The sequence below is a fragment of the Anomaloglossus baeobatrachus genome, chromosome 7, assembly GCF_048569485.1.
Source record: "Anomaloglossus baeobatrachus isolate aAnoBae1 chromosome 7, aAnoBae1.hap1, whole genome shotgun sequence".
NCBI classification, from domain to species: domain Eukaryota; kingdom Metazoa; phylum Chordata; class Amphibia; order Anura; family Aromobatidae; genus Anomaloglossus; species Anomaloglossus baeobatrachus.
The window spans coordinates 99552900-99578728 of NC_134359.1; the positions used below are offsets into that span (position 1 = coordinate 99552900).

General features: G+C 44.2%; 1 protein-coding gene across 2 annotated transcripts in view; it reads left to right on the top strand.

Moving 5' to 3' along the window:
• BARD1 (BRCA1 associated RING domain 1) overlaps positions 1-25829 on the top strand; it is a 74284-nt gene that overhangs the window by 45420 nt on the left and 3035 nt on the right. The window contains exons 5-9 of one of the 2 annotated variants that reach the window (XM_075318947.1): positions 3093-3173; positions 6374-6546; positions 19041-19146; positions 21391-21523; positions 22304-22396. In XM_075318947.1, coding sequence (XP_075175062.1) covers positions 3093-3173; positions 6374-6546; positions 19041-19146; positions 21391-21523; positions 22304-22396 — 586 coding nt within the window. The remainder of the gene's footprint in view (positions 1-3092; positions 3174-6373; positions 6547-19040; positions 19147-21390; positions 21524-22303; positions 22397-25829) is intronic. The other variant, XM_075318948.1, reaches the window with a different exon arrangement.

Genomic DNA, 25829 nt, shown 5'->3' on the forward strand with positions numbered 1-25829 from the left:
TTTCTTAATAAAGACTTTGCTTCTGGCTAAAAATAAGCACAATTCCACTACAAAAATACCTGCGCTCTGCTTACAAATGCATTTTTTATTCCCATTTTATTTATTTTTAGACCACAATTATCAAAAATCTGCTGGCTGACAACCATGTTAACAAAGAAAAGCGAACTGCTCATGTGAAAATACATGGGACGTCAGATTTGCGTTTTTAGCCGAGTTTGTGTCTTGTGCAAAGTCCCATAATCACAACATGCAAACCTTGATCTTAAAATTTATATAGTATACCGGCCTCTGTATTGTTTTTGCGCAGTGTGGTTCCTCCTGGGTCGTGCGTCCTTATTACCCAAGCCAGATGATATCTGCTCCCCGGTTTATTTTAGGCCTTGGTCTGCACATAGAGTTGTGATTTAGATTTAGGGTCCATCTATTTGAGACCCCGTGTCGCTGGTGGTTATACACTTAATATTACAGATGTCATCTTCACTGTCCCTGTTAGTGAATTTAGATTGTGAGCCCCATCTGTATATCTTTGGAGTGTGGGAGGAAACCCACGCAAACACGGGGAGAACATACAAACTTATTATAAATGTCATATAAGCCAACGTGTTTTCCCAAAGCATTAACACGGTACCTCATGTTTTCATGTGTGTAGCAATAGTGGAACTCGTAAATACATGAAGTGACACATAGTGAATGTATATATGCCTATCCTAAGAAGAGGTGATAACTTGGGGTACATGCCCACAATCAGGACCCATTGTTTCCTGGACGCAACAGGTCCTGATCTGCAGGGACGCAGGTCTCCTCTGCAGTAGACCGTAACTGTCCATGCCCACGATTAGGGTTCGGAGCGCTACAGTTTCTCTTCTGTTCTCCCTGCAGAGGACGCTTGCGACTCCGCAGCAAAGAATTGACATGCTTGTGGCTCGTAAAGCCGCACCGCAGGTCAGATTTTGCTGCAGGCCATACAGTCACAATGGGCATGGGATTTGTAGAAATGACATCCACTGTGCTTGAACTGTACATTGCAGCTTTTTGGCCGCAGCTGAAACACACTGCACCCATAACGCTGCAAACACTTATCATGGGCACGCAGCCTTACTGAGCAGTGGGTCCCCAACAATCCTGAGAACAGGACTCTGCAGAGGCCCATCTGATGGTATCACTGGCCAGACATGCTCACCGTTGTTCCATTCTTCTCCATGGGACTGCCAGAAAAGCTGAGCACTGTTCTCTATCTTAAGCAGTCCCGTGGAGAATGAATAGAGTGGTGGTAAATATCTACAGCCAATACTCCATTCAGATGCAGCTCTACAGAATCCAGTTGTCTGGATTTGTGGATGTCCAAGTGGTTCCCTCCTTACCGTCATTCGGTATTGTGGCACCAAGCACTCCCACCATGGTATTGCATCCAGCTTCAAGCACTTCCTCTAACTGACAGTATCCTCCTATATCCAATTTAGCACTTATTTTATATTTCCAACCTCAAATAAAGTATATGTGTCGCCATATCTGCACCATCTGGAGACCTGGTCCAGTGATTGCACTGTGCAGGCACTATATGGATGACGTAGAGACGTCATCCATTTACATGCAACTAAGAGAAGTGGTGTTTGAAGGGACCGAGGCAACACTGATCACAATTTGGAGACCCCTCTATCTCATCAAACTGCCCAATTTACATGCAACACATGAGTATAAAACTCTTTCTGAGGTATTCAAGCGCACGTCTGAGGATTTAAAGCAGTGTTTTCCCAACTCCAGTCCTCAGGAGCCACCAACAGTGCATATTTTCAGGATTTCCTTAGTATTCCCAGGTGATAATGTAATCTCATGCATAGGTGGCTATTACAACCTCTGTGCAATACTAAGGAAATCCTGAAAACCTGCACTGTTGGTGGCTCTTGAGGACAAGAGTTGGGTAACATTGATTTAAAGGGCTGCAGGAACCTTCTTCACTGAAGGCGTGAAGCTTACACCCAGCATCGCTTTAGTGTGCATGATCGGAAGTCCCGGAACTCTCGATCATGGGCAGTGTGCATCCATCCTCTGCCGGCCGCCATCAGGAGTGAGGTATGTGCGGCGTCGCTGCGTATTCATTAGCATGTTAGTACACCCACATGAGTGTGCTAACATGCTATGTGGGCCGACTAGCCAAAGGAACTAACGCCCTTGTGACTAGTCCCTGGCCTCATTAGCAGATGATAAACAATCTTTAGAAACACTTTTTCTAAAGTACTAATATGCACCCAGAACTGCTCGTGGTTCTGGGTGCATATTGGACCGGACAGGTTCCCTTTAAAGCATGACACCCAAAAAAAAGAGACAAAAGCCAATAATAATGCATGCAAAAGAAAGAAACTTTAAAAACTCATTGTGGGAAAGAATATACTTCGGCTGTACACATTAGGTTACTGATGTGATTGTCAGTCGGTCTTTCATGTGAGGTTGTTTTCGTGTGTATTTTAAACCACAGCCTTATATTAGAATCCATATCATGCAATCCCTATAGCACTGGCAGAGAGGGGCAGTGTGCTATATTGGGTTTCTTGTATATGCACAGTATTTTTTCAGCCTGCAGGTCTTCGCGTATCCTGTCACTCCTAAGCTGACCGTACGTACCATCGGCACACTACAATGCCGTTTTTATACGACTGCCCACCAGTTTTATTGTCCATGCTTTGCCCATCAAGTTGTTTTTGTTATTCTTTTTGTTACGTTGGTGATTGTGCAGCCTCTGTTGTTCCGTCAGAGTCCACCCCGGAGAGGCTTGTATCATTCCGGTGCTGAGCTGTTGACTATAGGTCCCAAATCCACTGAAAAGAAATGTCTTTTTCATTGCACCATATTCATTACATCTGTAAAGTGCTCCAGCGTGTGACTCCGCAGTCAGGATATTTGTGCTTTGGCAGCTGCACAGAAAACATCTTTACACTTGTAATAATGACGGCACCTTTCCTCGTAGAATTGAGAATATCTGTTCTTTATGTATTGTCTGGGGGAACAAAGTTTAGTGCATTTGTGCTGCATGTATGCTGCTAAATATTGAAGTTGTTTTTGGAAAATTAATTGAACTTTTTGCATACTGCACACAGGGAGACCTGCAGGCCGTGATGGACCTTCTGAAGAGTGGAGCTAACCCCAATGTCAAAGACCACGCTGGATGGACGCCTTTGGTATGTTTTACACCTTTATCTCATTTTATCATTAGAATTCCTCCAAGGGAATTTGTCACCACGTTTTTGCCAACAAATCTGAGCTCAGCGCAAAGTAGATTACATTACATTGGATTACCGGGATGTGTTACTTAAGGTGGTGTCACACACAACGACAACGACGTCGCTGCTACGTCACCATTTTCTGTGACGTTGCAGCGACGTCCCGTCGCTGTGTGTGACATCCAGCAACGAGCTGGCCCCTGCTGTGAGGTCGCCGCTCGTTGCTGAATGTCCAGCTTCATTTTTTGGTCGTCGCTCTCCCGCTGTGACGCACAGATCGCTGTGTGTGACAGCGAGAGAGCGACGAAATGAAGGGAGCAGGAGCCGGCATCTGGCAGCTGCGGTAAGCTGTAACCAAGGTAAACATCGGGTAACCAAGGTGGTTACCCGATATTTACCTTCGTTACCAGCCTCCGCCGCTCTCACGGTGCCGGCTCCTGCTCTCTGCACATGTAGCTGCAGTACACATCGTGTAATTAACCCGATGTGTACTGTAGCTAGGAGAGCAGGGAGCCAGCGCTCAGTGTGCGCGGCTCCCTGCTCTCTGCACATGTTGCAGAACAGCGACGCGTGTCGTTATGATCGCTGCTTCGGCTGCTGTGTTTGACAGCTAAGCAGCGATCATAACAGCGACTTACAAGGTCGCTGCTACGTCACAGAAAATGGTGACGTAACAGCGACGTCGTTGTCGCTGTCGTTTAGTGTGACCCCAGCTTTACTGGGCTGCTTACTGTAGTTTGGATAACATCACCTGTTTGTCAGAAGGAGATTATCCTTAGAGAAATAGTAAACCTTCTGCCAGATAGTCCTCCCTATTATTGAGCTCTGTATAATCTTGCCGGAAGAAGTGAGAGCTGCTGCTGTCTGACCTCCGGGGGATGTCCATTACGTCCGAAAGAAGTGAGTTAAGTGGCCTCTGATGGGTTACATACCCTAACGACACGCAAGGCCGGGGAAAGCAGGTGCCGAACTCGCTGGATTGGCACCGGTGCGCAGTATATAGGTCATTAGTTTACAGGGGAGTAATAGTGTTTGAGAGGGTGCAATCCGAGTAAATGACACCCCTTTTTTAAATATGTTGTTCACCTTGGGATGTATTGAGAATGCAGTGACCTTTCAGCAAAGAATGGGGTTATCCATGAGCACCTACCTTATCCTTCCATGGGATTGTGCTTATTCTCCATAAAATATTGTCTACAATAACCGAGTATAGGAGAAGGAGATCAAGGCTGGATATCTAGTGACCATATATAGTTATATTGGTCACCTTGCCACGGTAGATGGGCTCACATGAATTGGCCAATTTGTGCATTAATAACCTTCATTTTTCTAAAGTATATTCCATATAGCATTTATGCAGTTCAAATGTAATATATTCCATGTTTAGAGTGCTGCTTTTATTCTTTTGCTTGTGTTTTTGTATAATTATATAGTTACATAGTTGAAAAAAGACAAAAAGTCCATTAAGATAAACTGAAGGTTGGGAAGAGATAAAATGAAGGGGCCCAACCACCATGCATGATCCAGTCCGCCCCATAAGAGCTAATCTCAAATGACCGCTTTCAAATAGGAAACGTTATTTCAAAACACTAGAATTTATTCCTCAAGCAAAATGTTTTAGAAATCTGATGATCTACAACAGAGGTCCCAACCTTTCTGACCTTGAGAGCTACATCCAGTTCTGAAAGGCTGAGACCGCACTTTCCGTTTCCACCTGCGTTTTAGGTGCTTTTTAGGTCCGTTTTGAGAAACATCTTTTTCATGCCAAAAGACATGCGTTTTGATTTCACAGCAAAGTCTATGGAAAATGGGGATTTCTAGACACCACTTTGCGTTTCTAAACGCTGCGTTTAATTTGCATATTTTGTGGCAAAAATTATGCATTCAAAGAAGCAGCATGTCAATTGTTTTTGCCATTTTGGGTGCGTTTTGGTAACATTGAAGTCAATGAGAAATGGCAAAAACCAAGATTACTTCAAATTCCTGTGTTTTACCTGCTTTTTCAGTGCAGAAAACATGCAGTTTGGACTACCAAAATAATGATTTGATATGTCCCTTTACACACACACTTAATCCAACAATTAAATTTAAGAAAAATATGCATTTATTGCTATTTTAGCGATAAAATGTATATTACCGCTATAATTTAATGAAATATATCTATTTTCATTATTTTTCCATTAATATAGATATGATCCTTTTTTTTTTTTTTCTCTTTTTTCATTATGTTTGACGGTTTAATCTTTATTTACCAGTGTCTTGATGTTCAAAACGCATGTGTCAAAACGCAGGTGAAAAAGCATGTAAAGAGCGCTGAAAACACATCTTAAACGCTGTAAATACGCATGCGTTTTCAGCGCTAAAGTTCTGAAAAAGGCAACTTTGGTCAAATCAATTAAGCCAAAAACGTGCGTTTAGAGCTGCAAGTAGGAACACAAAGTGCGGTCTCAGCCAAAGACTGTTGTGAACCGCATTCAGCCCTAAGAGGGTCATGAGCCACATTTAGCTTTTGCTTCTCATAGTAGTGACACCCAGAGCCCACATTACCGGTATAATGACAGCCAAAGCTTTTCTACAGAAATCACGCCAAGATAGTATACTAAGATCCAGGGATTCCTACCTTACCCCCATTCAGATCTGCTCATTTATGTGGGGCTACGTACTAAAGCCACCATCTGGAGACCTGATCTTCATAGCAGTTTGTCAGACCTGATACTTATGCACCTAGCTGGCAGACAGCCGCGATCCACAAATCACAGAGCTACGTATAGCTCCCGAGCCACTGGTTGGGGACCCCTGATCTACAAAATTAGGGCACGTAACCTTGTACTGCGGATGTATCGCTCTTAGGCGGGCTTCACATCAGCGGTAAATGCCTTTCACTTCAATGCATTTCCTATGGACTCACGGTAAGTTCCGGTCACATGCGGTTGTGTATGACACACGCAACCGCGTGTGACCAGAACTTGCCGCGAGTCCATAGGAAATGCATTGAAGTGAAATTAATCTCTACCGGATACGGCATTGCGGCAGAATTCCGCTGACTTTAAGCTTGCCTTAGTGCAGCAAGAACATTGTGAGTGTGTGTGTGTGCGTGTGTGTGTGCGTGTGTGTGTTTACATATTTTAAGAATGTGGGGTTTTTTTACATTTTTATAGCATGAAGCTTGTAATCACGGGCACACAGATGTGGTAGAGTTGCTGCTCCGACACCAGGCCCTGGTGAATACAACCGGATACCAGAACGACTCGCCTCTTCACGACGCTGTAAGAAATGGCCACATCTCCATCGTCCGGCTGCTTCTCCAGCACGGAGCTGTACAAGACGCGGTGTAGGTATTGCTGCATGCACTGATTTCTGCAGTGTGGCATCGTCACTTCTGTAGTAGGTAGCATTGATCTAGTTTTCACAGCTTGTAAGATTCCCGTGTAACTAAAGACACCATACTTATCATATACCGTATTTTTCGCTTTATAAGACGCACTTTTCCTCCCCAAATTTTGGGAGGAAAATGGGGGGTGCGTCTTATAAAGCGGTAGCGGGGGGGGGGGGGGGTCCTGTCTGAAGCGATCGGGCGGGTGCCTGTGGCTGCATGCAAGCGGCCGGGTACCTGTACTTGCATGCAGCGGCAGCCGGGTACCCGTGGCTGTGTGCGGGCGGCAGCGGGTGCTGTGTGGGGTCGGCAGCCAGGTACCTGTGCTTGCATGCGGTGGCAGACGGGTACCCATGGCTGTGTGCGGGCGGCAGCCGGGTGCTGTGTGCGAGCGGCAGTCGGGTGACCGTGCAGGTACCCGGCTGCCGCCCTCACACAGTCACCCATCTGCCGCCCGCACACAGCCATGGGTACCCGGCTGCCACCGCACGCAAGCACAGGTACCCGGCGGCTTGTACGCAGAGTGGGCGGGCAGCCTGCTGGCTGCCACTCTGTGCATGCGGGGCGGGCGGCTGTGCAGCTTACCAGTTGTCCGCGGTCCCACTTTCAAATGATGGCGCCGGTGGAGCTCTTGGATGAGAGCTCCATCTGCGCACGCGCTGCTCCGGGAGTCAGCGCGTGCGCAGATGGAGCCCTTGGATGAGAGCTCCATCTGCGCATGCGTCGCTCCGGGCGCCATTACTTGAATCGGGACCGCGGACACACTCCACCACTGAGCCGTCGCCGCCGCTCCCACCACTGAGCCGCCGCCGCCGCCGCTGCCACCACTGAACCGGGACCGCGGACACACGCCACCACTGAGCAGTCCCTGCCGCTGCCACCACTGAGCAGTTGCCGCCGCTCCCACCACTGAGCCGCCGCCGCCGCCGCTGCCACCACTGAACCGGGACCGCGGACACTCACTGCACCGGCCTGCTGCACGGCTCTCATGCCACGGCTGCTGCCGCCACCACGGACCCCACGGATCCTGCCACCGCGGACACCACCGCGCCTGCAACCACGGACGCCACGGCACCTGCAACCACGGACCCCGCTGCCACTGACCTGCCGCGCCTGCCAGCACAACCTGTGCCTCCTGTGACCCCGCTTCACCACCACTGCTGCCCCCCTCCGGTAAGAGAACATCGGAGTATAAGACGGACCCCATTTTTCTTTTTTTTACCTTTTTTTATGTCTAAGTTTGGGGTGCGTCTTATATTCCGGTGCGTCTTATAAAGCGAAAAATACGGTAATTAGACTTCATTCTGTGCAATTATATCAGAAAACCTGTTTTTAAAACTGTCAAAAGACGTGAAAGCATTCATAATTGTTCCATACTTTTACAGTGCAGCCGAACAAAAATTGATTTAATCATTAGTTTCTTACCATAATTGTCTCTTGAAAAGAAGGCTTGTCTCTGCGGCAAGATGATGGAGCGGAGAAATACAAAACGCTTAAGTGGGTTACCTAAGAAAAGGATTATTGTTTCTTTTGAAGTTTTTTTGAGTCTTCAAATCCCAATGGTATTTCACGTATTACTTTATTTCTCCCATTTAATTGATGTAACACAAACACAAAATTGTCAGAAGCTGATTCCTGATAGAGGTGATAATAGTAGTGATCACATTGCAGGATATGGAGAGTAGCGCTGTGGATTTGGTTACCAATACCTGCAATGTTGTCTTTATCAAGAGAATGATTGATTTCCATTGCTAATGTGGGGGGGGGGGGGGGGGGCACATTCTCATTATCAAGGAGATGAGCAGGCACGTATTCCGGAGCACAGTGTCATTTCACGTCCCCGGTCGCCCGGTGTGCCCTGTGCTGCTGGAGGATGTGCGCTGCTGCTTAGGTATGCAGCTGGTGTGCGGGCACTTGGCTGCTGCAGACTCTACTGCAGTGTGACTGCCTGCCTGTATCCTACTGCTCGTGCTTTATCTCCCTTTGTTTCCTTGTTTTGTAAAGAAATTGGGCTTAAAATTTTAATTTTTACCTTTTTTTTTTTTTTTATTACTTAATGATCTAGAATGGTAGAAGCTAATGTAACTGAAGCGACAGCACTGATCCATTTTGTGATTTTTGTCTCGAGAAATTTGTAGTATTTTTTTTTTTTTCTGCTGTGCACATCAGTAACAATGTATGATGCATTAAATGTAAGCACCATATGTGAGCGAAGGAGGGTTTGTAAAATGGAAATGTGGATTAAGCAATAATAAAACCCATGGGAATAAGGAAGGAACCAGTAGGATTGAGTGCAGAGCCGCACGTTTTCTACACTTTGGAACACATGATTATTATTTTGTCTCTTCATCTTCCCTTTTTTTACACTTCTCAATTATCAGTTTCTCTTGTGTTATACATGAAGCCTCTATTTCTCATGCAGGTTCGTAGCTCAGAAATCATTTCCGGTGAAAATCTCTTGCTAAATGGTAGTTAAGCTTCGCAATATATAGCGCTCTGTGAGCCTAGTCTATATACTTTCTACGTACACAACACCAAGCTATATGGCGCTCTATGCGAGCATGGTCTATATACAACACGCCAAGCTATATGGCACTCTATGCGGGCATGGTCTACGTACACCAAACCAAGCTATATGGCGTTGTATGTGAGCATAGTCTACGTACACCAAACCAAGCTATATGGCACTCTATGCAAGCACGGTCTAAAGACACCACATCAAGCTATATGGCGCTCTATGCAAACATGGTCTACGTACACCAAACCAAGCTACATGGCGTTCTATGTAGGCATGGTCTACGTACACCACACCAAGCTATATGGCGCTCTATGTAGGCATGGTCTACGTACACCACACCAAGCTATATGGCGCTCTATGTAGGCATGGTCTACGTACACCACACCAAGCTATATGGCGCTCTATGCGAGCATGGTCTACGAACCTTCTTCATACACCACACCAAGCTATATGGCGCTCTATGCGAGCATGGTTTATGAACCTTCTTCATACACAACACCAAGCTATATGGCGCACTATGCGAGCATGGTCTACGAACCTTCTTCATACACCACACCAAGCTATATGGCGCACTATGCGAGCATGGTCACCAAACAGCAAGTCTCTGGCCCTTGACTATTTTAAGGAGGATCTGTTAGCAGATGTTTTCTTCCTCATTAGCAAGCAGCATAATGTAGAGAAAGAGACACTGATTCCAACGATGTATCACTTCGTTTACTGGGTACAGTAGTTGTACCACAATCAAAGTTGTTAGAGGCAGCAGAACTCAGAAAGCTAACCTTGCCAACACAGCAGATTTCTGAGAACATAGTATATAGACCGTGACCGCATAATTAGAGCATGGGACAAGGTTGGACCAGGTGTAACACAGAACCAAGTCCCGGCAGTCATCATCTCCTGCTGATAAAACACTCATTGTATTGAAAGCGCACACAGCCCCAATAAGTGACACATCTCCGATATTTGTGTCTAAGCCCCTACTTCATGCTTCCCTTAAATTATGGAGGAAAAACCTGCTGACACCTTTCATTTAAAGATGTGGTTTATATTGCAACACGTATTGAAGTTTTTTATGGCTTTGTCATGTGCATAAATCCAGTCACGTTAGGATGTTGTGACCAATATCCAATCATCAAAATAAGATGCGATGTTGTAATGTAACCTTGTGATTGTGATCTTTGTGACACATGTTGCCATGTAGCCTTGGCCTTAGTTTTGGACTTATTTCTAGGAAAAAAAGGCTTATTATAAAAAAAATCTAGAGGTTATATGTGCACATAGTGGTTGAGCCATGGATGAAATGTGCGTTTTAAAACCTAAATGCAGTTTTACCAAAATTTGGCACAGTTTTGCTGTGTGCCAATTAATTGCATATTTTTAACATGTGAAACATGTAAAATTGTGCACAGTTGCCCATTTATGTAGGATGGCTGCTTAGTATGATACCTGCACACAGATAAGGCTTCTATAATGCTTCTAAGCTAGTTCCAGACACATGCAGTGCACCATTCTGTCCTATTAGTGGTGCTCATACTATTAGATGGAGTTGGGCTGCACAGGACCTTCTACGTACACCACACCAAGCACTGACTGCCCCTCCCTCCTCGCCGGGCACTGACTGCCCCTCCCTCCTCGCCGGGCACTGACTGCCCCTCCCTCCTCGCCGGGCACTGACTGCCCCTCCCTCCTCGCCGGGCTCTGACTGCCCTCTTTCCACACATCACATGGTTAGATACCATTCTGAAAAAATTCTTTGTGTAGCCAGCCGCCCATTCAAGTAAACGAGTTGTAAAAAAAAATATATAGTGTGTGTGTGTGTATATAGAATATATATATATTTATTATTATTTACTAGAAAATACGGATTTTAATAACTGACACACTGACCAAAACTTACAAAGTCCATTTTTTATTTTATTTCTATATTATTTTTTTTTTTTTTTTTTTTTTTTTTTTTTTTTTTACCAATCAACTGCTTGTGCTTCCCCTATAAATCTAAGCCACCAACAAGACTCTATGGGGTGAATCAGTTTTGAACCAAACCATATGCAAAAAAACCTTAAATCCTCTTTTTAATTCTGTAACTATAGACCCATACATAATCCAAATTGCAGGTAATTCTGTTCCTACCCAATCGTGCAGCTGTTATAAGAATATATTTTATAGGCACTCCATAAGTAACTCTATATACAATACATAGCTAAAGTGACTTTTCCCGGAGCAGTAGACCTAGCACACAATTATGTGGATCGGCTGGAGTTGTCAAATCTCCGCACCACTGACCTTAAATTCTTTCAGAACATCCTGATCAAATACATTTTTATTTTCTTTTTTTTCCTAGCTATTCGCACATTTTAAGATTCTTTGACATGTCATCCATATACCTTGTTGTCGAGCTTTAGATTTGAGAAGAGTTTGGCCTTTCAATTTCTCCATTAGAGCTTTCCATAAAACCCTGCAGAAAAGCGAATGCTTTGTGGAATTACTCATTTCTGACCATGATTTCAAAGGAAATGGATTTACGTTGAATAGGACTGCAAGGTCAGCGGGAGAAGGTTGTTAAAACACCTAAAATAACAGGATAGGTAAAGCTGTGACACTTCACTAGGTTAACCTGGATTATGGTCCTTTTATATGTAAAAAATGCTGGTTAGATTTAACATTGGTGGGGGGGCTTCCAATGTTAAGGTGAAAGGCACCCTGTTAGCACAAAATGACAGTTCAAACAAAGCACAGGTGCTTGGTGCACCCTTGGTGTGACCAACCAATTCAGAGCACCTTCCCATGTACATGTTTTGGATTTATCAGTGCCTCCCTTGATTTAAAGCTCCTGCTAGAGGGTATGTGCTCATGCTGCAGATTTGTTTAAGCACGTGCACTCTGCAGCAGCCGATTACATGCTTTGAATCAGGTTGTGTGATACACAACCCAATAGGTGAGCACATTCCCTTATTATTTTTGCATGTAATTGAATAGGACCCTCTTGCACTTTTTTCCCCCCATTCCGTCACGTTGCTGATTTGGTGCAGAAATTTCCTGCTTGAAATCTGCACCTTCTAGCAGAAAAACTGATGAATTTTTGGTGCGTTTTTTTAATTAAGTCATTGACTGGAAGGGCTAAAAAACAGCCGACCAATTGACAAGCTGCAGATTTTTTTTTTCTGCACCAAATCTGCAAGGAAAAAAAAAAAAGCAAGGTGTGCATAGCACTTCAGTGATCTCATAGACTTTGCTGGCTTCAGGATAAGCATGCAGATTTTGGTGCAGATTTCTAAAAAAAAAAAAATGCATCAAAACTGCGTAAAAAAAAAAAAAAGCACCATGTATACATACCCTTAAGGCCTCGTTACACGCTACGATTTATCTGACGATATGTCATCGGGGTCACGTTTTTCGTGACGCACTTCCGTCGTCGTTAGCGACGTCGTTGCGTGTGACACCTACGAGCGACTCCGAATGATCGTAAAAATAATGAAAATCATTGATCGTTGACACGTCGTTCAGTTTCAAAATATTGTATGTCGTTTGGAACGCAGCAGACATATTGCTACGTTTGACACCCTGCCAATGACGAACAACATCGTTAGTGCGTCCGTCATCAGCGACGTGGGCGTGTCGTTACGAGCAATGCTCCACACCTCCTCCGCTCTGATTGGTGTCATGCCAGGGTGTATGCTATGGACAATTATACGCCTGTCGTTGCCGGAATCCTTGGGAGGAATGCTGTATGACTGTGTCCACATGACCGCCTTGGTCAAACAATATATCGCTGAACGATGTAACGTCGTTTGTGAGATGGGTACGTGTGACCGCTACAAAACGACCTATGAGCGATCTCGGCAAATTGTAGCAACGATCTGGGCGTGTCACATCGCTAACGAGATCGCTAGCATATCGTAAGTGTAAAGCGGCCTTAAGAGTAGAAATAAAAGGGTGGAAATAGATGTAAATCAGGTAGGTGGGACGATGCTCTGAACTGTTTAACACCAAGAGTGCACTGATTGCCTTTGCTTGGTTTGCACAGTCATTTTGCTCCCACGGACTTTTTTTAAATACTTTTTATCTTAATGATTATATCATTTAGTAATATTGTTGGTGACAACTACAAAAATGTTGACATTTTGATCACAATCCTCAGCAGTTTGACACATAGGAAGCCTACAACAATGATGGAAATCTGACCGCGTAATATCTGTTCTGCAGCAGCTTACAATTTGGAGCTTAATAGGGTTTTATAATGCTAGTGTTTTCTGAGCTTTCTTAATAAAAAGGTATGTCTAGAGACGTCTGCGTAGATCTTCACTTAAAAAACAAGGAGGTGTCCTCTTAAGGTGCCAAGTCTGAAATCTCTAAGATTCCTCGGCTCCACCGCCTTCCCCTCCATTCAAAGCTTTCCCCCTGTGTAGGCAAGATAGCAAACTGCAAATGGAAAATGTGATCTGGACCATTGGACCTATTAATTGCCCCGCTGGTCTAGTTAATTTTTTTTTCCCTTAAGTTAATCTTCTGCACAGAACTAATTTATATTTTTATAGCGGCTTTTCTTCATGTACAGTCTCGGATTCCTGTGCCTCCCCCTGGCCGGGGCACCGCCAGCCAAGTCATTGACAAATTAGATCTGCACATTTTGCAATTTCACAGTTGTTCATAAACACTTCAGCTGAAATGGCCTGTCCTGCCTGCTTTTCATGCACAGCAGGACCAGTATTAGCAAAAGCTGTTTCCATTCTCCACTTTTCTCTAGGGATATGAAATTCTGGTAGGTGTGTGTCCGGATTTACTTATTGCAGACAAATTGGAGCTTTGCATTAAGTACTTCATGTTTAAGGACCTGTGATTCAGCTCTTTATCCATCACATTTTCTCTCTCTGAAATTGAGAAGAAAGGTTTGTTTTGTGCCAGTATAATTTTTTTAGGCCAAGGCAAAATTAAAAATCTGGAAGGAGATGTACTGCTGTATTGTGCACCTAGGTGTGCCTCAGTCCAACACTCAGAAGTGGTCTTCATACGATTCCACGTACAACTAATCATTATTTGTTCCCATGCACAAAATTAACGAGCGTGCCAAATCTTTGTAAATCACAACTTTTCTATGTATTGATGGGTTCTCATTACTACGGAGACACCTCCACATTACACCTGTAGGAGCTTTTATGACCTACCTTTCTAAATACATGGATAATATTGAGTTGATCCCTGCAGCTAAGACCGCTTACATTCTTCTTATTTTTCTCCAAAATGTTGGAGATGTCTGGGAAAATGTTTCTCCATTCAGCCAGAAGTAAATCCTAATGCTGCGCACTCAGTGTTAGGGGTACTTTGCACGTTGCGACATCGCTACTGCAATCTCGTCGGGGGTCACATTGAAAGTGACGCACATCCGGTGCCGGTAACGACGTCGCAATGTGTAAAGCCTAGAAGCACCGATAAACGATCGCAAAAGCGTCGAAAATCGGTGATCTGTGTAGTGTCGGTCATTTCCATAATTTCGCTGCAGCGACAGGTACGATGTTGTTCCTGCAGCAGCACACATCGCTGTGTGTTACACCGCAGGAGTGAGGAACATCTTACCTGCGTCCCGCCTGCAATGAGGAAGGAAGGAGGTGGGCGGGATGTTTACGTCCCGCTCATCTCCGCCCCTCCACTTCTATTGGCCGCCTGCCGTGTGACGCCACACGACCCGCCCCCATAGGAAGGAGGCAGGTCGCCGGCCAGAGCGACGTCGTAGGGCAGGTAAGTGCATGTGAAGCCGTAGCGATAATGTTCGCTACGGCAGCTATCACAAGAGATTGCATCTGCGACGGGGGCGGGGACTATCGCGCTCGGCATCGCTACAATCGGCTTGCGATGTCGCAGCGTGCAAAGTACCCCTTAGGATCGAGATGCTGGTCAATGGGACACTCATTCCCGATGCATAGGATAAAGTTTCACCGTGCTCTCAAGGCTTTGGATACAAATCAGTGATGTTTATTTTACAAAGTGGATAATCACACAGGCGAGGACAAGTGCAGTTGGAAAAGCAATGTACTTAGACGTTTCATCCTGAGAAGGTCTTGCTCACAATCAGTCATACAGTAGGCACGGCAGCGCCAAGAACATGCAAGCATAAGGAGTCTCCTCACCTCCTTTCCCCGAACTACAGTGGACTCCGCGTGGGTGACTTCCTAAACATGAGCTGCTACAAGCATTTTGAGGACCCTGTGCCCATCTAATATATATGAGAACAGACAATGATATGCATACCCCTATTTTGTACATGAATTCCTAACATAACCAGCGATACTGTGAGCAAGACCTTCTCAAGTCAAAACGTCAAAGTACATCGCTTTTCCAATTGCACTTGTCCTCACCTGTGTGATTAACCACTTTGAAAAATAAACTTCACTGATTTGCATCCAGACCCTTGAGAGTGCGGCGAATCTTTATCCCATTCATCCAGAAGAATATTCGTAAGGTCAGATGGTAATGATGGATGAGAGTGCCGGGCTCCCATCCCAGTGCAGCTGAGGTCCAGGATTGTGCATCCGTACAGTTGCTCCACACCAAACGTGCCCAACCATCCCTATGTGCACTGGGTGCAGTCCTGCTGGAACAGAAAAGGGCCTTTCCCAAATTGTTCTCCCAAAGATAAGCGCTACAATTGTCCAAAATGTGTTGTATACATTCACATTTACCTTCACTGGAACAAAGGATGCTAGTCCATAAAAAACTAGCCCATAGCATTATCCCTCCTCCACCAAACTTCACAGTTGGCACAATAGTCAGCGGGCAACGTTCTCCTGGCATTCGCCAACTTAGACTTGTCTATCAGATCCCAGATATTGAAGTATGATTTGTTAATCCGCAGAATATATTTCCAGAGTTCGCTGCTTTCTACGTCCCCAACAGACACTTGGTGATGTAAGGCGTACGTGTCGCTTCTCCATCATGGAAACCCACACCATGAAGCCCTAGCACACAGTCTTGTGCTGATGTTTATGCCATAGGGGGCATCTGCCTTATCCATTATTGAGACTGCAGATTGTTGGGACTCATACACTATGTACTTTTTTTTTTTTTTTCTTCTCTTTGTTTCTTTCTATAATTATCTGCCTGCCATTTATATCATCCATGCCCCCAAACACTGCTAACCTCCAAATAGTGTATATATTGTTCATTGCAACCCACAATTAAAAAAAATAAAAAATAGACATACTCAAGACCCATGAAACCATAAATAAAAACAAATTAACCCATTTAACAGCCTTGAGTAAAAACAGATCTCCTAGATACATTTAGAACCCAAAATAATAACAGATCCCAACATTAACTAATTGTCCTTAAACCCCCTGATCAGCTCCACATACTTCCTTCAGGACCTGCACCAACGTGGCTAGGTCTCTGCAGGTCCTTCAGCGGTAACAAGTCTGGCAAATGTAATCGATGCAAATCTGTTTTATTTTTCTTTTTGTCTTGAATATATATATATATATATATATATATATATATATATATATATATATATATATATATATATATATTAAATTATATTATATATATTAATATATATATATTAATTTAATATATATGGAGTGGTTCGGGGGGAGGCCCCTACTCCATCCATATCGATGGGTCTCTACCCCCACAATATTGTTGGCGGCTCCAGAGCTTTCTGTGTTCTTCTTTCTTTTTCCATATACCAAAAGGTGAAATTGGATCAAGTGTCTTCTCTTCAAAATGTAAAAGTCTCAATAGACTGTTGGGAGTAATGTGTGCATCTACGGTATATATTTATATTCTTTCATAGCCTGTAGAGTAACAAACTCCTGCCATCAATGTGATCATATAGATGATGTGATTACGCTAAGATACATTTGTCACCAGGCTCAGATTGTACCTGAGAAAGTGGCTGGCTTTATGAAGGGCCAACTACCTGCCCCTTTGATGCATGCCAGAACGGAGCAGCGTGACAGTATTTAATGGGCTGGAACTCCCAGGATGCCGCGCTGAGGCTGAACCAATTATCCGTTAATCTGGAGCATTTGTAATGTGCCAGTTCCCAGCACATTATTAATGCAAGAGAACCGGGGGCTTCTATTAGTGCAAAATTAATCAGGGCATCCCAGAAAAGAGCTGATCCAAAAGTTCTGTTCCACCAAAGCAGTGTAACCCTTTGCTTGCTGCCAGCTTCAATATTATCACAAACAATGCTCCTAACGCTAGATTTACATTCTATTTTAGCCATTCACTGCTTACAGTTTAGAAACTTTATTTTAGGAGCCATATATTTTTGCTGAGAGTTGAGATTATGCATTAGATATCATGCTGCTATTTTCCTTTTGGACTTTTGAAAATAAATCCAAACTTGGAAAAGCAAATCCAGAACTTATCTTATGAGATTTCTGTGGTGGGATGTAAACTTTTAACTAGTCTCATGGATACGTGTAGCGTAAGGTTTTCTATTGGTGATGAGCGAGCACTACCATGCTCGGGTGCTCAGTACTCGTAACCCACACCCCTAATGCTTCCCTCCTCTTAGCACTGAAGTGGGTGGGATTATGGGAGTAGGGAGCAGTGAATATTCATTCTCTTTAACAGCGGGCACATGTGATCACCTAGCCAGTGGCTTACTGCTTCGGCTGGCCAATCGTGTGTCCGCTATTAAAGAGTATGCATATTCACTAGTGCTAAGTGAGCACTGCCCTGCTATGTACTCGTAACGAGCAGTTGGATACTCGGACGGGCTTGGCAGTATAATGGAAGGTAATGGAGAACTTAAGCATTTTTCCTGAAGATCTTCCATGCTCGAGTTTCCCATAGATTTCCATTATAAAACAATTGTTACTCAAGTCAGACCAGGCCGATCATCCAGCTGGTTGTTACAAGTACTGAGCACCCAAACATCATAGTGCTCGCTCATCACTAGTTACCAGTACCAAGCACCTGGGCATGGTAGTGTTCACTCATCAGTAGTTATGAGTACCGAGCACCCAAACATGGTAGTGCTCGCTCATCACTAGTTACCAGTACTGACTATAGGACCATGGTACTGCTCGCTCTTCGCTAGTTACGAGTACCGTTCATGGTAGTTTTGACTCCTCACTAGTTACCAGTACCGAGCACTCGAGCATGGTAGTGCTTGCTCATCACTAGCTATGAGTACTGAGCACCTGAGCATGGTAGTGCCCGCTCATCACTAGTTACGATTACTGAGCACTTGAGCATGATAGTGCTCGCTCATCACTAGTTACCAGTACTGAGAACCCGAGCATGGTAGTGCCCGCTCATCACTAGGTATGAGTACCGAGCACCTGAGCATGGTAGTGCTCGCTCATCACTAGTTACCAGTACTGAGCACCTGAGCATGGTAGTGCTCGCTCATCACTAGTTACCAGTACTGAGCACCTGAGCATGGTAGTGCCCGCTCATCACTAGTTACCAGTACCGAGCACCTGAGCATGGTAGTGCTCACTCATCACTAGTTACCAGTACTGAGCACCTGAGCATGGTAGTGCCCGCTCATCACTAGTTACCAGTACCGAGCACCTGAGCATGGTAGTGCTCACTCATCACTAGTTACCAGTACTGAGCACCTGAGCATGGTAGTGCTCACTCATCACTAGTTACCAGTACTGAGCACCTGAACATGGTAGTGCTCACTCATCACTACTTCCTACGGCTGTTTTTGGTTCCTCTTGTATTTCCAGCAAACGGAAGAGATTGGTGTGAGAGGAGAGAGACGGTGACTTGTGTTTTATTCGGCAGCTTGTCCGCCCGCGGTCCAGCTGTCTTGCCTGCAATTCCAAGGCTTATATTTTTGTATGTGTGTGTTCAGAGTCCAATCTACAGAGAAACAAGACACGGGAAATAAAACTTGATTCTCGCTAATGTACCTAGTTAAGAATCCAGTCACATATTGTATTTACTTAAAACCCATCTGTGCTTGTTTTACCAGTAATATATTCGGTCTGCGGCCTGTGGACTATGCGGAAACCGAAGAGATAAAGTCGGCTTTGCTGCAAACACAGACAAAACAGCAGCTACACAGTCCGGGCCCGACAGTAAGTACTGGGGCCGGCCCCATCTCACAGACCTAATACAGTGTACTGGCTGACGCTCTCTAGTGTCAGGGAAACTTTTCTGCTCTCAGACTTTTTTTTTTTTTATCAAGGGAAAAAAAAACTTGATTTTTAGAAGGTTTCTACTTTAAAAGTGAAATGTGCGACTTTAAAGGGAACCTGTCGGGTGCAATATACACCCAGAACCACGAGCAGTTCTGGGTGACTATTGCTAATCCCTGTATACACTAGCATAGATAAAGAGATTAATAGAAAAAGTATTTCTAAAGATCTTATATCGTATGCTAATGAGCGAGGGGACTGGTCTCCTGGGCAATAGTTCCCCTGGCCAGTCGCCCCTCATTAGCATGTTATTACACCCTTGTGGGCATACTATCATGCTAATGAATGTGCAGTATCAGTGGATGATCTCACTCACCTCTCCGCCGCTTGACACTGGATTTCGGCTCAGTGCGCACTATGAAGCCGGTGTACGTGTCCTGGCTTCAAACTGAAGTAGTGCGCATGACCCAAACTCCGGGGTCATGCGTACTGAGCCGAAATCCAGCGTCAGGCGGCGATGGCAGCGGAGAGGTGAGTGAGATCATCCTGTGACGCTGCACATTCATTAGCATGATGGCACGCCCACAGGGGCACGACTGCCCCTAATGGTGTCAATACCAGGAAGGTTTAAAAACAAACCAGTGTTATTTAGAGGATGAGATGCCAAATAGAGAGGAAAAAAAAAAGCCGTGTTAAAAAAAAAAATAAAAAACACCACAAGTAAACGAAGGTGCAGAGGTTCTGCAGCGTCAAAAACTCATGGGAACGTAGACTTAGACGCCGTGTTTTTCACACAACAAAAATGTTCGACATCAAAAAGTCCTCGTGGGCACAAAGCCTAAGACCTTGCTCTCACTGGTGTGTAAAACGCACGAGTGCAATGTGAGAGAAAATCACCAGTGTTAGTCAAGGAAGTGTATGTGTGTACGTATGTACGTGTGTGTGTGTGTATGTATGTATACATTATACATATATATATGTATATGAGTATATATATATATATATATATATATATATATATATATATGTATATATATATGTATATATGTATGTGTGTGTGTATGTATATATATATATATGTATATATGTATGTGTGTGTGTGTGTATATACATACATACATACACACACACACACACACACACATATATATATATATATATATATATATATATATATATATATATATATATATATATATATATATATATATATATAAAATATAATTTTGACATCTCTTGATCTATTTATCTATTATATATTTATCCTTCTATTAGCTGTCTATCCGTCTATCTATGTATATTTTACCCTTCTTTCTAAGGCTATGTGCACACGCTGCAGATTTGGTGCAGAATTTTTTTTTTTTTTTTTTTTTTTTTTTTTTTTTTAACCTCACCTAGCTTTATTGATAACATATTTTTGTGCACCGAAACCGCATCCGGGTTTGATGCTACTTTCTGCCACTGTGTGCAGAGTGGGTGCAGAACATCTCTTTAGTGTGTGCACATCGCCTATTACAGACTTTCCCGTCACTGAGATTGCAGATAACAGTTGGTGCTCATAAAGATCTAAGAAGAACTGGAACTGTTGTTTCAGGAGATCTTGCAGTCTGTCAGTCTGTGGCTCTTTCTCCCTCCATAGCATTTTAAAGGCACCAGCTGCCTTATCCTATCTCTAGTAATTGGTAAATCTGTTTTCACTAGATACGTATTTTACACTTGAATTGCAAATGAATGATCGGACCAGGAGGAGAAAACAGATTTCTCTGAGAAGATATATTAGAGACTATTATCTATGTGCACTATTGATCTATGAGATCCTCCTTTACTCTTGTTAGTATGTCATCCATACTTCGGACAGCCATCTAATAGGTATGCAGGTCTTGTCTTCCCCCAATGACAGATATTCCATAACTTCTGGATTTCAATATGTATAATCCTTTGTTCTAAAGCGAGACGCGCCACAGCTAGAAGGCTCTGGTAGTGGCTTATTCTACTTTCCTTGTTGAGAACATATGCACTCTTAGCTGAATTGAGCGTGCATGTGTGGGGAGGGGTTTAACCTGCGGTAAGTTATAAGTATAAAACATCAAGATTATTTGACCATGAATGATTTTTGGATTGGCGGAGATTATACCAAAAGCCATGTGACTATAACGGTGGTTTTTCATGTTCTTTACTCCACAGCAGAAATCAGTCCAATGCAGGGAAGGATCTCTGGTCATTTTAGGAAGTGGTTTGTCTCCATCTCAGAAAACCGATCTTGACAAACTTGTGCCATTATTAAAAGCAGAAGTGAGTCTCACCTTCAACAACTCAGGTACGTGTCACTGCTGCATGCTGTCTCAGTGGTTAGTGCATGCAGCACGGTGCTGGCTCAGTGGTTGGCCCTGCAGCACGGTGCTGGCTCAGTGGTTGGCCACGCGGCACGGTGCTGGCTCAGTGGTTGGCCACGCAGCACGGTGCTGGCTCAGTGGTTGGCCCTGCGGCACGGTGCTGGCTCAGTGGTTGGCCCTGTGGCACGGTGCTGGCTCAGTGGTTGGCCCTGTGGCACGGTGCTGGCTCAGTGGTTGGCCCTGCGGCACGGTGCTGGCTCAGTGGTTGGCCCTGCGGCACGGTGCTGGCTCAGTGGTTGGCCACGCGGCACGGTGCTGGCTCAGTGGTTGGCCACGCGGCACGGTGCTGGTTCAGTGGTTGGCCACGCGGCACGGTGCTGGCTCAGTGGTTAGCTCTGTTGCTTTTTAGTGCTGGGGTCCTGGGTTTCAATCCCACCTCGTATAACATCTCCAAATAGTTTGTATGTTCTCCCCGTGTGTGTGTGGGTATTCTTTGGTTTCCTCCCACACTCTCTAAAGACCTACCGATACAAAATTTAGATTGTGAGCCCCAATGGGGACAGTGATGCAGAGTGCTGTGGAATTAATGGCTCAAATAAAATTAAATAGCCAGGTCTGAATCAGTGTATGTGCTAGTAACACAAGTTGATTTGTCATTTTACTGGATGGCATTTCCGTACATTACCTTGTACTATGCGTGGTGGCTGCTGTCATGCAATTGTTTTCAAGCAATCCTTTTAGTTTGCCTGTCTTCTTGATTTCAGTTACTCACGTCATCGCTGGCGATAAACCTGTGCTGCGTACCATGAAGTGCATGATGGGAATATTATCCGGCGGCTGGATCCTGCGGTGTGCCTGTAAGTGTTAAGCATTGTGTGACATGATGCAGAGAATATGTTATCTGATGCATTCATAGACCTGCAATTACACTCTGTGACACAGCAGGCTATCCCATCGACTAGTATCGCCTAAAATCATAGCGATGTTTAGGAGACGGCATTGTTAGGCGGAGGTGCAGTCATTATTCTGAGTTTGCAATTGTCATGTACTGACATGAGTATAAAAAAATAACTAAATTACACACAACCTTTCCCTTTCTCACCCATACAAGTTCAATAATTGATTTTCTGAATATTTTTCCACATTTTCTGCCTCCTCATAGTCATGATCACTGAACTAATGTCTATCTTTGTGTACACAAAGGCTAAAGTCATGACGACCAGCCGATCTCTAAAGATGTCTGCCTCTGCAATCCTCACAGAGCAGCTTATAGAACTGAAAAAGCTAAAGGCGACTGTATAGATGAATGGCTGACTACGTAATGCTGGTGGATGTGGCCCATCCCTGTATTCGTTGCTCCATTTTAGTTCATCGATCCATCTTTGTAACACCCATATGCCATTACCAAGTGTATGGTTAGGGGTGCTGTTGTAAGTAGAGTTGAGCGGATCGGTTAGACTCTGGGTCCGGCAGATCCGGATCGGGTTGCCGCCGAAGTCCGGATCCAATCTGGAATCTGTGGTCATGTAAATCAATAGGGAACAGGATCCGGGACGAGTGTGAGAGTGTGAGAGTGTGAGAGTGTGAGAGTGTGAGAGTGTGAGAGTGTGAGAGTGTGAGAGTGTGAGAGTGTGAGAGTGTGAGAGTGTGAGAGTGTGAGAGTGCCCCGGATCCCAGGTACTGGTCGGACTCGGATCGGAACCTCGAACCGTGCGGATCCGGATTTTTCAGATCCGGGTCCGCTCAACACTAGTTGTAACCTTTTTAAAGTAGCAGTCCCTTTTTTTTATTTCTTAAATTCTAGAACTAGTGAAGAAAAAAAAAAAATTACAATAATATAAAATATATATATATATATATATATATATATATGATCCACAATGAAGAGATGAAAGGTCGCACTCCAAAGGTCGAATAAAAAATATTTTTCTTTTTATTCCACGATCACATCAGGGGTACAGGTAGTGAGGGAGGATGAGGGTGTGCCACGTCGGACGACGGCAGCCGTTTCGCAAGTAACCTTGCTTCTACGGGTCCAGTGCCTGGCACTGGACCCGTAGAAGCAAGGTTACTTGCGAAACGGCTGCCGTCGTCCGACGTGGCACACCCTCATCCTCCCTCACTACCTGTACCCCTGATGTGATCGTGGAATAAAAAGAAAAATATTTTTTATTCGACCTTTGGAGTGCGACCTTTCATCTCTTCATTGTGGATCTTGTATCGCCTTTGCTTTGGGACACGCACCCAGGTCTCCACCTGCCTGAAAGCACAGCTTTGTCAGCCATACAGGGATCAGCGGTGCCCGGTATCCTCCACTCAGCTTTATATATATATATATATATATCTGCTACTATCCACTTATTTAAATATTGAAAATTCATGGATTTAGTCAACTCAGTTTAGTCATGTGATCACATTGCACACCTTTATGTTCTTTTCATCATGTTAGTTACTACAGCAGTGAGCATGGTGAAACTGCATGGGCTGTACCACTGACATTTTCCATGAGTTTGTGGAGGGAGAGGGGTGTAGAAACTATCACAGCTGCTGATGATGACTACACAGCTCTGAGCATATTTAGGAGAATAAGTGAAGGATTATGACACTGTCCTCCCAGGAGGCAAAGATGGGCTGTAGCTGATGTGATGCTGGGCTGATCCATCGTTGCATTTATAGCAAAAATAACTAGAAGGATAAAATTCATAGTGCATTCAATGTGGTCTGAAGTGAAGCAAAGAAGGCTAAACTGTATAGTGCATACACCAATGCATCCAATTCATCACTTGCATTCTTTATTTTTTAAGGTCACTTTTTTCTTTTTGTTTTGATGTTTTTTGCACTAAAGTCTTTAAAAATGGTACACATGCTTCATGAATGTTGCAAAAAAAAAAAAAAAGATTTATATCTTCGCCCCATTTTGTGAATTTTAAGCACAGAAAGTTGCATGTTTTCTAAAATTTGAATCAAAATAAAGGACCTAAATATAATCACTTCAGGGATGAACTAAAGACTAAAGTATAGTTGCGCCAAATTTTGAGACTTTAGAAAGTCGCATGTGATGAATCAGTCAAACTTTTGAATTGGTTGTCCAGTCTAAATGAGTCCACCCAGTGCACACAAAGTGGGCGCTGCCAGGATTTAAGTGCCCACAATTGTGTGATATTCATGTTTACCGCCAGAACCTGGCTAGTGGGTGCAGCCCACTCCATGTAAATCTATGGAGCAAGGCCACTCCTACTGAATGGCCATACCCACTAGTCGACATGCCCAGTCCATACACTTTTATTGAGCGAGGCTGTACCCACTAGTCGGGTTCTGTCCAGGAACATGCATTTTGCACAGTTGCGTTCCTGGCTCAGACACCAGCCAATCCTGGCAGCGTACAGTGTCTGCACTGGGAGGATTCATCAGTCTGCAGTCTCATAGCGTGACACATAGAGGGACAGCAGACATATCATTTTAGACTTGACAACCCCTTTAAAAAAATAACCAAAAAGGGCAAATCTTTGTCACAAATTGAGAAGTATTCATGCCATAAAACTGGCAAAAAAAAATGCAATGATGCCCAGTAGGTAAAAGCTGTGCATATTGTTATACGCGAATAGGTGATAGGGGCCATCATGGACAAAGATTTCACTGAACTGCTCCTTTACACCGTTCTCACGGTCACCAAGCATATTGTGAACCCACATGGTTTAGCCGAAACCAGGAGTTCAGTAACAAATGGCTTTTGAAGACTAGATCCTGCAAGTCGCTCTACGTCCATATTTGCCCTCATTCAGGTATTAGGGAGGACTATACGTTCTTGCCACCTGAGACCGTACTTCCAGCAGAACAGGAAAACCCTTGTCTATCCAGTAACACGTAGCTGAATGTTCACGTGCAGTTAGCTTCTCAAACGAGCTCTCTGACTGTGGGGATCTCAATTATTTCAGGATACACTGCTAAGTTTTAATGACTTTGGAGACTCCATACCTCTAAATGCAGCCCAATAGAGAACCATTAACTACCCGTATATTTATGCAAAATGTTTAAAAGCCTTTACTCCGTCAAATTAGCTGCGTATAGCGCTGTGTTTTAATCACTTGTGGGTTTTCAGTGCACAATATTCCCAGTCCTGTTCAAAGTGAGCGTTCAGTAATGACCTGGTGCAGATGGTGCACACACATGGAGCGCCTCATCGCTGGCATATACCGGCATGTGCTAATGTTCTAGCTTCACCTTTCAGAGTGAATGCAGACAAAACAGAATGTGTTTCCCTCACAGTCCATCCTTGTAGCAGTGTTATCG